This window comes from Alnus glutinosa, chromosome 1 (assembly GCF_958979055.1).
Source record: "Alnus glutinosa chromosome 1, dhAlnGlut1.1, whole genome shotgun sequence".
In the NCBI taxonomy this organism is placed as follows: Eukaryota; Viridiplantae; Streptophyta; class Magnoliopsida; order Fagales; family Betulaceae; genus Alnus; species Alnus glutinosa.
Genome location: NC_084886.1, coordinates 11,961,288 through 11,976,283, shown reverse-complemented (window position 1 = coordinate 11,976,283; position 14,996 = coordinate 11,961,288). Strand labels below are relative to the sequence as shown.

The following is a 14,996-nucleotide window of genomic DNA, read 5'->3' as shown; positions in this document are numbered from 1 at the left end:
CATCACAATCACCCCATCCTGGGACTTGGCATTCCTGCTGGCGAACCTAACGGGATCACTTCATTCTTGGCATCCCAGCGAGTGCCTGCTGGCGACCCTCATGGTTTTGTGCACACTGTATGCTCCTCCCATCTTAGGTCGAACAATGGCTCTAATACTATTTATAAGGATCCACCCCCAACGGCACGATATTATCCAAACCATACTTCTCATGAGGTCACCCATGCTGGTACTACTATCTCAAAAACACGCTTAACTGCGGAGTTCTGATACTATTTGTAACAACCCACCCCCAATGACACGATATTATCCACTTTTGGCTCCCCTGAAACAAACTTCCCAGTAGGGAACTCATCCTGATACTACTCTAGTATAAACACGCTTAACTGCGGAGTTATGATAAGTTCATAACCATTACGACTTTAAAACACGTTGTATTAAGAATGATACAAATATACATATAAGCACATCCTCATTCACATACCCAGGTGATGTGGGATGTCACAATAGTTCTTGAATTTGATAATAATCCATGACAAAGAGTTGGGGTTCTGCAAAAGTCTCTAGCATTACTTGGCCAATAGGGCTTTGTTGAAACTCCATAAATCTATAAAGCCCATGCCCCCTTGAGCCTTCGAAAAAATCCATTCGTTCTCAACTCATCCAATTGATCTTATATTCATTCTCTTGATGCCCCCATCAGAACTTCTGCATAATCCCATTAATGTCCTTGCATAGAGTGATTGGGGGTCGAAAAACGTTGGGATGGCTTGAATTACAGCTTTCAGTAGGATCTCTTTCCTTACTTGCGAAGGAAATTGAACTTTTAGTTGTGCAAATAGTTCCACACTTTATCTTCGATACTTTTAAAAGCCTTTGATTGTGATTTTCTAGCAAACGATAATAGGCCAAGGTATTTATCATAACTTCGCGTGGCTTGTTGACAAATGAATTATCGCTTGTCTCCTCTTCATCATCACCCTCAAAATTTTCCTTCACCGCCTTCGACTCATTCCTCCACACGCCTCCTTATCCATTTCTCTAATCTCTCAATTTTCTCTCCAATTCATTGTCTTGCTCATACCCAATTCCATTTTCACTCGACAAAAATTTCACTTCATTGCTTTCACCAATAACCAAATTTGAATGATCCAAATTCCTTTATTTGCTCGCTGAATCAACATTTCCCAGTGCCCAAACAACACAAAAATGTTTGAATAAAAAATGTTTGGATTGAGTTAGCACTGTAGCTCATTGTTATTGTAGATTGGGTATAAGGAAGCCCATGCAAGAGAGTTTTATCCAAATTTAGGGAACCACGTGGAGGATAGGGAACCCAATGATTAGGGGTGAAAATGCGGATGCAGACACGTGGTTATTAGCAATATCCGCATCCACATCCACAAAATGCAGTTATTACTTTTATGTATCTGCATCTGCGCGTTTATTGTGGTTATTAAGTGCGGTTATTATTCGCTATCCGTATATGCGGCAGTGACTATTTTGGATTATTATCAAAATCTATATGTAAGCTTAAATAATGCGGTTATTACTATATACAAGCTTAAATAAATTAAGATTTCACTTGTTATACAATTCATGATTATCAGCCTTAAAATGGTCATTATTTCATAGAGTAATTGAGATTTGGATTACTTAAAAAAAAGAAAAAAAAAAGTAAATATAATAATGTATAACTTTGAGATGATAGTGAAAAAAACCTAACATAACCTAAAGATGTTAAACTTATTGAATCCAAAACGACATCATTTTAGTGAATTTAATTTAATTTATATTAAATATAATATAAATAATATTTAATTTATAATATTTGCATACCCTAAAATTGCATCCGTATCCACATGTGCAGATAGTGGATGTGTGCGGATAGCAGATGCAAGCTGTTATCATCCGCCCGCATTTTCACCTATGCCAATGACCCTTACAATTTCTTACTATTTGTTATTCGTATATTTAAAATGAACAACCAAAATCGTGAAAAAAAAAAAGAAAAACAAAAAGAAAAAGAAAAAGAAAAAGAGATAGTTTGGAGTACTGGGCATGGTCGAACCATTTCCTTGGCCATAAAAGCGATTCAGTCACCCCCAAACTGATAGTGATTAGTGGGGAAGGGGGTGGTTCGGCCACTCTAACAACAATTTTTTCTCGCTTATTTTCTTGTTATTACGATATAGATAGTTCATTTTAAATGAATAGTCTGAATAAAACAAAAAAGGTAGTACATTCGGCACAATATTTAATACCGCAAATGTTATATGGAATCTTGATCCGCTATTAGGATAACATCAAGATAAGAAGTATCTATAGTAAAAAGAAAGGAAAAAAGAAAAAAAAGTTAGGTCAATACCCAATTCTTTATGCTATAAGAAATGATTTGGCTTAGGTTGTATAAAAAAATCTAGAACAAATATGATATAATTTTTTCAATGATTCATATTTAATTCTATTTTATTTTATAAAATAAAAAATTAAATTAAATACAAATAATATAAATTTTACCCCCAATTTTACCCTCCTCCTCCTCAAAAAAAAAAAAAAAAAAAAAAAAAAAAAAAAAAAAAAAACAAATCCAGAAGGAAAAGGATGGGACCCGTCTAGTAGTAGTAGTGGACGGGTGTTAGTGGAGAAGAGCCAACCCTGAAGGAAAAATGAATATTCTCATTATCTATCACATATCTAGAAGCAGTCCAACAATTTTCCACATCCTCCTAAATTTCCACAATCTCATGTGGGGCCACGGATTCGCCTTTCAAGATTACATGATTAGTCGTCAGACTGATAACACCCAATAAATGTGGACCGTCTGATTGGGACATAAAGCAAGTGGGTTGACACTAGACAGCTTTTGAAGCTACTTACTTTATAGGTCCCAATTTGCGAAGCCTGGTGGGGGCTGTCTCTATTCTCCTACTCAATCTTAGGTAAATGCCCCCCACTTCCTCCTCCTACACTCCTACTCCCATCATCCGACTCATCCGACTCATCTAATTCTCTTCCTTAAATAAACATGAAACATGATGTATTTTATGGTCGATAACACATAATGTACTCAGTGCATAGTGCTACATTTCATTTCTCTTAAGATTCACTGCACAATGATAATAACATTAACAACTTTACAGCATCATTGATTCAAAGCATATTTCTGCATCTTTTGAACCAAAAAGAAAATTGAAAACAAGGAAGAAAGAGAACTTTTTGAACAATTCAATTCTTTTTATTGTCTTTCCCTTTTAGCATTCATTTTAAAAACCTCTCATCTTTTCTATTCCCTAAAAAAATAATAGGAAATTATTTTATATGAATATTTTGAAAGCATTTGATGAGGTAAAGTACGAAATAATTCATGCTAACATGAAGCTCTAGAATCGAAATAATAAAATAATAATTTTCATTGACTACTTGGCGGCAAGCTTAGAGGGTACGAATGGGCAAAAGACCAGAGAGGGTGTACTGCTCGTTACTTGGGAGGACAAATTCCTCTACCTACCTGCAAAACCAAAGCAGCAATCCCTGTTAAAGAAAATCCCAAAATTTTTTCTCTCTCTCTCTCTCTCTCTCTAAAAAGCTCACAGTTTTCTCTTAACTTTTTCAAGCACTAAAAAAGAGAGCGACTTATACATAGCCCCTCCACTCACAGAGAGAGAGAGAGAGAGAGAGAGAGTCAGCCATAACAGACCAGATGGCACACTAGAGTGAGAGAATGAGAGAATGAAAGCAGGCCTTGTCGGCCATTAGAGCTTCAACGGAGAGCTCTCACCCGTCCCTTTGAGCCCACCTGAAGACTCTTAATGAGTCACGACACCAATCGAGACTGTAGCATAAAGTCTCGGCTTTGCAACTTTTTTTTTTTTTTTTTTAATAGAATAATACCAAGGAAATCTCTCTCGGATTTATTGCACTTTGAGTTCCCGGGTTGAAAAGCCGCAAAAAGGGCTGGAGATTTTTCAGATTCTCTTTACAACTTTTTGTTTTGTTTTTGTTTTTTTTTTAAAAAGAAAAAATATTTGGAACAGAATCTTGGCCTGCTGATCGAGGATCCCCAGCATTTGTGAGAAAAAGCGAACTGGGTTTGTTTGTTTTCTCCCTTTGATTCATGAATTTCACAGTTTTCATTTTGTCATCGGAAGATGGAGTGTGTTGGCAGTGGTGGACGTGCTGCTTTTATCATCTTTGTTTGATGAGTGATTATGGGCTCTGAGAGGTATGTTTTATATTCTTTTGTTATCTTCGTTGGGAATTTTCAATTTTGAGAATTGATTTTTCGGTGGTTTTGTAACAAGCTGGCTTCTTTCGATGATTGAATTTCTGGGTTTTTGTTGGAAATGGTTATTTGGTTTGTCAAGTTTCTGAATTTTGACTTGTCGGGTACTTGCACTTGATGGGGTTATCAGTGTTTCGTATCTGTCTTTTAATTGCCCTTAGGTTGGTCTTTTGGTTCTTTTGGATGGTTGAATTGAATTTATAGCTTCATTTCTCAATTATCCATTTTGGTCTGTTGAGTTATTTGAATGCAGAGTTTGAGTACACTTTCATATGATTGATCCATCACTCTTTTGTATATGTGCTTGAATTTTGTACCCTGAGGCTGGCTTGTCAAAGGCTGGTTCTAAAGACTTTATTGACATTCTGTTGTCGTTTTAGAAATCCAATTACCTTTTTTTTTTTGTTAATGCTATGGTATGCAATCTGAAGCAGTTATGCTTGTGCAGGTGTTATGTTATCTACTTCTGTCATAGTTTTGATCAAGTGGAGGGCCATAAAATGTCAGGGAATTTCAATTCAAGGAGCATTCTGGGATTGAGGTTTGTTGTTTTCCTGTTTGTTACTTCTATACTTGTTCCTACTTCAGAGGGGTTGAATTCGGAGGGGCACTACCTGCTAGAGCTGAAAGAGAGTCTTCTTGATCAACGTAACCATTTGGGAAATTGGAATCGTACTGATCTCACACCATGTGGATGGACTGGTGTGCATTGCTCTGATGGCAACGATCCGGTTGTCTACTTGCTTGTTTTGAATTCAAAGAACCTTTCTGGAGTCCTGAGCCCTAGCATTGGTGGTTTGGTCCATCTGAAAGAGCTTGATCTTGGTCATAATGGGTTAACTGGAGAAATACCTGGAGAGATTGGAAACTGTTCCGTGTTGGAATCTCTCTATTTGAATGACAATAAGTTTGTTGGGCAAATTCCTGCGGAGTTGGGGAAGCTGTCTTATTTAATACGCTTGAATATATGCAACAATAGAATCTCTGGTCCTATTCCAGAGGAGTTCGGAAACTTGTCCGCGTTAGTTGATTTTGTGGCATATACCAACAATCTAACAGGCTCGTTGCCTCGTTCCATTGGGAATCTTAAGAATCTAACTACATTTAGGGCTGGGCAAAATGCTATTTCTGGTAGCATACCGGCCGAAATAAGTAGATGTGAGAGCTTAAAATATCTTGGTCTTGCCGAAAATAGTTTACGAGGGGAAATACCAAAGGAGATTGGGATGCTTGGGTGGTTGAGAGATCTGAAATTAGAGACTAACCAGCTTTCAGGGTTTATCCCAAAGGAACTTGGGAACTGTACGAGCCTTCTGACTCTTGCTTTGTATGATAATGTTCTCGTGGGATATATACCTAAGGAGATTGGGAACCTCAAATCTTTAAGGAATTTATACCTCTATAGGAATAAGTTGAATGGATCAATTCCGAGGGAGATCGGGAATCTTTCTTTCGGATTAGAAATTGATTTCTCGGAGAACCTTTTGACAGGTGATATCCCCTCGGAGTTCAGCAATATAACAAACCTTAGCTTACTATTCCTTTTCGAGAACCAGCTTACAGGTGTTATACCGACTGAGCTCACTACCTTGAGGAACTTGACAAAGCTTGACCTATCAATTAATTCTCTCACTGGTCCTATTCCTTTTGGATTTCAGAATTCGAGCAACTTGATCCAGCTACAGCTTTTCGATAACCTTCTGATTGGTGGCATTCCTCAGGAGCTTGGTCTTTTTAACCGACTTTGGGTGGTAGATTTCTCAGTTAACCAGCTAACAGGCAGAATACCTCCTCATCTTTGCCGACATTCTAAACTGGTTTTGTTGAATTTGGAATCTAATAAGCTGCATGGAAATATCCCAGCTGAGGTCTTGAACTGCCAATCATTGGTCCAACTTCGGTTGGTTGGAAACAGGCTTAATGGGACATTTCCATCAGAGTTGTGCAAATTAGTGAACCTTACTGCTGTTGAATTGGATCAAAACATGTTCAGTGGTCCAATTCCTACAGAAATTGGAAGCTGCCAGAAGCTGCAGAGACTTCATATTGCACACAATCACTTTATGTCAGAGTTGCCCAAGGAAATAGGAAATCTGTCTCAATTGGTGACTTTAAATGTTTCGTCAAACTTGCTCACGGGACAGATTCCTCCTGAAATTATTAAATGCAAGATGCTTCAACGACTTGATCTCAGCGAAAATAGATTTACAGATGCATTACCAAATGAGCTCGGAACCCTTTTGCATTTGGAGCTTCTCAGATTATCAGAAAATAATTTCTCCGGAAACATACCTTCCGCATTGGGAAATCTCCACCATTTGACAGAGTTGCAGATGGGTGGCAACTCATTTTCTGGTGAAATACCTCTCGAGTTGGGTTCCCTTTCAAGCTTGCAGATTGCATTGAATCTCAGTAATAATAATCTCACTGGGACAATACCATCAGAGCTTGGCAATCTTAATTTACTGGTATACCTCCTTCTCAATAATAACCAATTGAGTGGTGGAATTCCCAGCACATTTGGAAACTTGAAGAGTTTGTTGGGGTGCAATTTCTCATACAATAACCTTACTGGATCTATACCTCAAGAATCACTGTTTCTGAACATGAGCATCAGCAGCTACATCGGGAATGAAGGGCTTTGTGGTGGCCCTCTGAGAGCTTGCGGTGGAGATTCTGTTCCTTCCTTGGAAAGTGCTGATGCTCCTGGGGGTAAAATCATTACAATAATTGCAGCTGCTGTAGGTGGTGTTTCTCTCATTCTGATTGTGATTATTTTATATTTCATGAGACGTCCAGCAGAGACTGTTCCTTCCTTGCAAGATAAGGAGATTCAATCTCCAGATTCAGATATCTACTTTCCTCCAAAAGAGTGGTTCACTTTCCAAGATCTGGTTGAGGCCACGAACAATTTCCATGACAGCTATGTTGTTGGAAAGGGAGCTTGTGGAACAGTTTATAAAGCAGTTATGCATTCTGGACCGACTATTGCTGTTAAGAAGCTAGCATCTAACAGGGAGGGGAACAACATTGAGAAAAGCTTTCGGGCTGAGATTTCAACTCTTGGGAAGATTAGGCATCGCAATATTGTGAAGCTATATGGTTTTTACCATCATCAGGGCTCCAATCTGCTTCTCTATGAGTATTTGGCAAGGGGCAGCTTGGGTGAAATGCTTCATGGGGCTTCTTGTAGTTTGGAATGGCCAATTCGGTTCACAGTTGCTCTTGGAGCAGCTGAAGGTCTTGCTTATTTACATCATGATTGCAAACCAAGGATTATTCACCGTGATATAAAGTCCAATAATATTCTACTTGATGATAGCTTTGAAGCCCATGTTGGTGACTTTGGTTTGGCAAAAGTAATTGACATGCCTCAATCTAAATCAGTTTCAGCAGTCGCAGGATCATATGGCTACATTGCTCCTGGTAAGCTTCCTTCAAGCCCTTTCAGACTCGCTACAAATACTGTCCGATTATTATTAGTCTATAAGAATATTTCTGAGAAAAAGAGTTGTTGGTAAGGTCAAAGGAAATAATATATAAGCATTTAGTTATCTGTCCTAGTCATCATAGGGCATCTTTGATCCACATAATATGACACGTTCATAGTCATAGTGACATAGAAAAACCAATACTAATAAAGTTTGGCTCTCAGGCAATCTCTCTCTCTCTCTCTCTCTCTCTCTCTCTCTCTCTCTCTCTCTCTCTCTCTCTCTCTCTCTCTCTCTCATGTATTGCTTAATTAAGTCATGCTTTTCGGGTATTACAATGGAGAATTAATTACTTCTAAATGATTGAAATATTTACTCTTCTTCATGCAGAATATGCATACACTATGAAGGTTACAGAAAAATGTGACATCTACAGCTATGGGGTTGTTCTATTGGAGTTGCTGACTGGGAAAACTCCTGTACAACCACTAGATCAAGGGGGTGATCTTGTCACATGGGTGAGAAACTATATTCGGCATCATTCCTTGACATCTGGGATACTTGACCCCAGATTGAATCATGAAGAAAAAAGTACAGTTGATCACATGCTTACTGTCTTAAAAATTGCTTTGATGTGCACAAGTATGTCCCCTTTGGACCGACCATCAATGCGACAAGTTGTTGTGATGCTGATGGAGTCTAATGAGTGAGAAGGGAACTTTACTATCTCATAATTATGAGCTTCCCTGAAAGTTGATGCCTCCTGCAAGTATGTGACTGTTTCAAGTTTCTATTAACTGAAATGATTTTTCAGTGCCGATTTTTCCTCGTATTTTTTGAAACAGCAAAAAATGTACTCTATTGTACATTTTTTGGTAAAAAAAATATCATTACTGGATTTCTGCTTTCAGTTTATGGGGGGTATTGACGTTTCTCTCAAATACTGTATTTCCTTTTGCAATTGATACAGTATGATCACTCTGGTGTACAGCCGTTGTACTATTCTATGTGTATCTTAAAGCTCCTCAGGTTAATTAATTGGTTCAAAGATGATTATCTTTATATTTAAGTATATAACACTTCAAGGGCGTGAATAATTTCTTTCTGATTATGGTGAAGAACACCTTTACATATGACATTATGTTCTAAAATTACCTGTGTATACTTTTGAAATCTGATGGGGGGGGGGGGGGGGGGGGGTTGTGCATGACTTATTGCACATAATGAAGAAAAGCTTTGGCCTAGTCATAGATAGTATACACAAGATTGATAGAATTGGTTGTTCTGTTTCGACAAGTACAAGTCAAATTAGGAGTTAAAATGTTCAACAAATTTGGGAAGATGTATTTTCAAGCACTTCAAGTTAAAATAATTTTTTTTGATCCTTAATTGTGATATATTGTTTCTCCTGTCACTGTTTCAGTGTATTAGATAAGTTACAGTACTACTAAGTGATGCAGGGCAGGGAGTTTGATAGGAAGTCCTCTCTCGGGTCTCTCTGTGGGAGGAACATTGAGGTGAGGTATTGGTTTGCCATAGCCATAGGGCAAGAATTTATCTCCTGGTCTTAGGCCTGAGGAGGAGGGTCGGGGAACATAGGGGAAGTAGAGAGAAGAGGGGATTAACAAGATGGAGGAGGAATTAACAACGTTGTGGGGTAATCTTTCATTAACGGAAGAAGAACAGAACTGGGTAATGATTCTGGAGATTGAGATTGAGGCAACAAAAAGAGAGAGGAGATCTCTGATAGTGGGAAGTATTGTTGCGGAGAAATAGGTAAACAAGGAGGCGTTTCGATTTACAATGGTGAAGGTGTGGAAGCCGTTGAACACAGTCATTTTCAATGAAGAGGGAGAGAATTTGTATTTGATTGAGTTTCAGAATGAACAAGATATGTGCAGAGTTTGGGAGAGTCGGCCATAGCTGTTTCATAGAAACCTAGTGATTTTGTAGAATTTGATGGATTGACACCCCAAAAGATATGTGTTTTACCCAAGAATCCTTTGGCTCCAGATGCATAATATGCCGCTGGCATGCATGAATAGAGAAGCTGGGTGCAACATCGGTTCAACTGTGGGGACTGTGGAGCAGGTGGATGTGAATTCCAAAGGAGTTGGTTGGGGCAAATACCTGAGGGTGAAGGTAATGCTGGACATCACCAAACCGCTAGCCAGAGGGCGGTTGCTAAAAATTAAAGGGAAATAGGTATGGATTTCTTTTCAATACGAGAGACTACCAAAATTCGGTTTCAATTGTGGAGTGATTAAACATGCAGTTGGGGGGTGTCCTGTGATGGCCACAAAATTGCTACTTGGTGAGGAGAAATCAAATCAGTATGGGTCTTGGTTGAGAGAAACCATGTCGAAGCAACCTGCAGGTGAAGGGAGATGAGAGGGTGGTTATGCCATTGGACGCAATCTGGTGACAAGAGGTAGGAGGCGATCTGAATGGGCAAAGTGGAGATTTTGGCAACTGTAATCACGAGGAGAAGATCTTGGATTTTTAAGAGGATTCAAATAAGGGCAAGCAAAGCTTTGGAGATTATGGCCAGAATGAAATGTGTTTCACCAAACAAAATCAGCAAGATGATTGTGCTCACATCATAAGGGAAGAATCCAGCATCAATTCTGTGGGAGATCTTTCTACAGTTGGCAAGGGAGGTAAACAGATGAATGATCACATGGAGGGATTTACGGGTTCTTTCAATATTCTGCAGAATAACAGCGTGAATTCTAAAAAAGGGAAAGAGGTTGTGAACGACGATGAGAGGATGACATGGGTGGCAATAAGCTGGTTGACGTGGAAGATTTTCTAATGAACGATATGTGTGGTTTTAAGAGAGATGACGTGGAGGGAATTGAGTTTGGTGGAAAGGAGTTTGACGATATGGAGAATACGGGTAATAAGGGAGCGTCAAGTATAAACAAAAGGGGCACAACAAAGCTGAAGCAGTGGAAGAGGCGTGCCTGAGAAGGTTTCTTGAATTCAGGAGTGGGTGATATAGAGTATGTCTCCCAATCAAAGAAGAAAATCAGTTACGGGGTCAACAAGGGGGTTGATGGTGAAGGTGACGTGCAAGAAAAGGGAAGCGAGAGGGGGGATAAGGGTAGTAGGCAGACAAGGAGTTGAGTATGGGGACAAGAGCAAGGGGAGCAAAACCATGATGTAATGGTGGTGGCTGGTATCCAGCCTTGCCAATCATCATGAATCTCATAAGTTGGAATTGCTGAGGGCTTGGGAACCCTCGGACAGTTCATGATATTTGCCAGTTGGTGAAGGATAAGCGGCCCGGAATTTTATTCGTCATGGAAACAGAAATTCAGAGAAATAGATTCCCATATTTGAGAAGTAAGTTGGGTTTTGAGAGGATGTTTATGGTAGATTGTGTAGGGTGTAGTGGGAACCTAGCGCTCCTATGGAAAGAAGAAGTTGAGTTGGAGATTCAAAACTATTCAATCCGACACATCAATGCGGTGATTAAAAGTGAAGGGATGGATTTCAATGAAAATTCACAGGATTCTATGGAAATCCAGAGGCAGCATAGAGAGAGGAAGGGTGGAATCTTCTAAAACATCTAAAGCATTATTCCCCGATGTTGTAGATGTGTGTAGCTGATAGACAAATAGAGGTATTTCAAGAAATGTTGGAAGAGTGTCAACTAAGTGAATTGGGATTCAAAGGATCAAAGTTCACTTGGTATAATAATCGAACGAACCACAATTTTATGAAAGAGAGACTTGACAAAGTGGTAGCTAACTCGGGATGGTATGAAAAATTTCGGGTAGTTGAAGTTATAGTTTTGGCAGTGAGAAGTTCTGGTCATTGCCCACTCCTAGTCACTTATGGGAATGGTAGAAGATTCTTTAGAAGAAGAAGTTTTAAATTCGAAGCTAGCTGAACAACAAATGACGATTGCGGCGAAGTGGTAAAGGCATCCTAGAGGGCGGAGGACCAATGTGGAGACAAGTTGAGCACTGTGTAGAGGAGATTGGAGAGCTGTAAAAAACGACTCATCGCTTGGAGCAAATACGTGCGGGCGGGCTGAGTTAATGCTAAAAAGAAAGTAAAACAAGTAAAAGCATTACAAGGGAGAAGGGTCAAAGTCAGTGGGATTGATTAAGCAAATTCAAAGGGAGATGATGACATTTTGGAGAAAGAAGATATATTTTTTTTGATAAGTAATAAACTGGTCTTCTTAAAAGCGTAAGGTGCTCCTAAGTACACAAAAAGTATACAAGAGAAAGCACCTAACTAGAAAGCGAAAAAGAAACAGCCCAAAAAAAGAAAGAAACCCAACAAACCCTTAAAACCTAAAGCCCTTAAACCCAAACCCTCAAGAAGCACACCCTACTAGAGGTCGCGCTTGTATCACCAAATTCAAAATCTCCCTCCAAAGAAAGTCCTCTTCAAATGCAACCATAATCACCGAGGACGAATCCTCGTTCACAGTGGAATCATCACCCTTAATGGCGATGGGAAAACTCAGAGTTGACGCACCCTCCTTAACTATCGGAGTTGACGCAAACATGATCGGGCTCAGATTGAGAAACCTCCGCCGAAGAAAACCCTACCGGAGAGGGAGACTTACACATATCCTTCACGAAAACTGCCACACTAGCAGAATCCTGCACTTGAAGCGCAATAGCCACTTGAGAAAGAAACCCTGGCACTTGAGCAATTGGCCTCAAAGCTTCCAAAGAATCGGCAAAGGAATTCTCATCCAAATGCACTTTTCTGGCTTCCCTAACCTTCCGGTAATACTTTTGGATTGGCTTAGAGTCCGCCAACATAGGAGAAGAGGAACTCAACCTCTTCCCCAGCTCAGTCGCCCTTGAAAAAGATGGTGCTGGAGAGGTCCCCTCATACCTGGTAAAAGCTACCAGGGGCACCAAAGAGAAACCCAAAGAGGTCCCCACAGACCTGGTAGAAGCTACCGCGGGGGGGGGGGGGGGGGGGGGGGGGGGGGGAAAGAGAACCTAGAATCACAAGGACTCACGAACGTCCGAGAAAACCCCAAATGCCGAATCACAGAAGGAGAAGAGCCACCGGCACCAACCTGAGAAAATGGAGAACACCCATTGTGACCCGCATCCATGACCAAGGAAGACTCCAGAACAAGACCAGAGGAGGTCGAGATAGGACCAAACGCAGCCACCAACGACGCTGAACCTAAAGTCCCAGAACCCGAAACCACAGAAGCATCTGAATCGAAAACGCTGGAATAGGTCCAGGGGAACTCGGAATAGGACCATCGCCAGCCATCGGCGACGACAGACCAGGAATTGCATGAGTAACCAAGACCCGCACCATCAGCCGCTCCAAAACCCGTTGAAGACACCAAGCTCGAAACCACAACATCAGAAAGAAGATATGAAGTGGAAACGAAGTGCAAAAGAGAATTGGCTTAAAAATGGATTCAAGAGCACAAAGTTTTACCATATGTGTGCAAATCAGAGACAGAGTAAACTATATAAGCCATGTGGCTGATGAAAGGGGAAATCGGTGCACAAATTTAGATGAAGTCGGTAGAACGTTCATTGAATATTACCAGCATTTTTTTTCTCTACCTCGGGGCCCAGAGGTTTTGATTAGCGTTTAGCTACTTTGGACATGCGTGTTACTCAAGTAATGAATGAGCAGTTGGTAAAGGAGTTCACTGCGGTGGAAGTAAGTTGGTCTTTATCTCGGATATCGGCGCTAAAGGCCCTAGGACCGGATGGTTATGCAGCATGTAAGTACCATAAATATTGGGCAATAGTGGGCAATGAGGGATGTCAAGCTGTCCTTACCTGTTTAAATTCGGGAAGGATGATTGATTCTATCAATGATACACACATTTCACTTTTTTCAAAAGTTAAACCCTCCAAAGTTACTGATTTTAGACCTATCAATTTGTGTAATGTCTTGTATAAAATAGGGTCTAAGGTGCTAGAAAATAGACTCAAAAAATTTCTATCCCACATTATTTCTCAAATCAAAGCGCGTTCATATTTTGGAGACTCATTACAAATAATATTTTAGTTGCTTATGAAACCTTACATACGATGGGCACTAAAATGAAGAGGAAGTTAGGCTATATGGCCTTAAACTGGATATGAGCAATGCTTGTGACAGAGTTGAGTGGAGTTTTTTTTTTTGATAAGTAGTTGAGTGGAGTTTTTTGGAGGGAGTCTTGATGAAGTTAGGGTTTGATAATAGATGGATACAACTGATTGTGAAGTGTATCAACTGATTGTCTTATTCTATCCTGATTAACGGCGAGCTAAATGGTAGGATTATTCCTACAAGAGTTCTAAGACAAGGGGATCCGCTATCTCTATATCTTTTTATTCTATGTATAGAGGCACTTAGCTTGCTTCTTCAGCAGGCTGAAATGTATGGCGATCTTACAGGGTCCCTATTGCTAGAGGAAGGATGAGGTTAGATCAATTATTTTTTTGGCAGGTCCCTATTGCTAGAGGAAGGATGAGGTTAGATCAATTATTTTTTTGGCAGATGACAGCCTCTTTTATGCAAGGCGAATTCCATTGAGTGGAGCAGGCTACAACTATTAATAGAAATCTATGAGAAAGCTTTGGGACAAAAGTTGAATAAGGAGAAGATGCCCATTCTCTTTAGCAGAAATACCAGTATGGAAGCCAGGAGACATATTCTTGCTATTTTAGGAGTACAATCTACTCAGAGCTATGATAAATACCTGGGTTTGTCGGCGATCAAAGGGAAGTCCAGAATTAGGACGTTCAAGAGTATTAAAGACAGAATTTGGAGCAGGATTAGTAATTGGAAGATGAAAATTTTGTTACAAGCAGGGAAGGAGATCCTATTGAAAGCAGTAGTTCAAGCCATTCTCACTTGTAGTATGAGTGTCTTCAAGTTACCTAAAGCTTTATGTAGGGATCTTAATTCTATGATGCATAAATTATGGTGGGGACAACAAGAGCAAGAGTCCAAGATCCATCGGATGAATTGGTCTAAAATGTGGACTCAAAATGTCGGGGGGATTGGGGTTTCGTGATTTAGAATGTTTCATTAAGGCATTGTTGGTGAAGCAATGTTGGAGACTGATTCAGAATCTAGATTCTTTGGCTGTCAAGATGCTAAAGGTAAAATATTACCCAACGGTTCTATCCTTGATGCAAAGTTGGGTTATAGACCTTCTTAAGGATGGAGGAGTATTTGGACAGCTCGTGACTTACTCAAGGACGGACTTATTGGAGAGTTGGGGATGGGGAGAAAGTTAAAATATGGAAAGATAGATGAATCCCGAAACCTACATCTTA

At 39.8% G+C, this 14,996-nt stretch overlaps 1 protein-coding gene across 1 annotated transcript; it reads left to right on the top strand.

Annotated features, from left to right (window-relative positions):
- The first annotated feature begins 3,489 nt into the window (after positions 1-3,489).
- On the top strand, positions 3,490-8,778 carry LOC133872738 (probable leucine-rich repeat receptor-like protein kinase At2g33170). Its single transcript, XM_062310330.1, has 3 exons — positions 3,490-4,225; positions 4,734-7,711; positions 8,107-8,778. The coding sequence occupies exons 1-3, from the start codon at positions 4,212-4,214 to the stop codon at positions 8,424-8,426; spliced, it is 3,312 nt and encodes a 1,103-aa protein (XP_062166314.1). The 5' UTR covers positions 3,490-4,211; the 3' UTR covers positions 8,427-8,778.
- Positions 8,779-14,996: the final 6,218 nt, after the last annotated feature.

Excerpts from the sequence above, each read along its gene's own strand:
- LOC133872738 (XM_062310330.1), top strand. Across the intron at positions 7,712-8,106 it reads ATATGGCTACATTGCTCCTG|AATATGCATACACTATGAAG; the intron begins GTAAGCTTCCTT and ends TTCTTCATGCAG.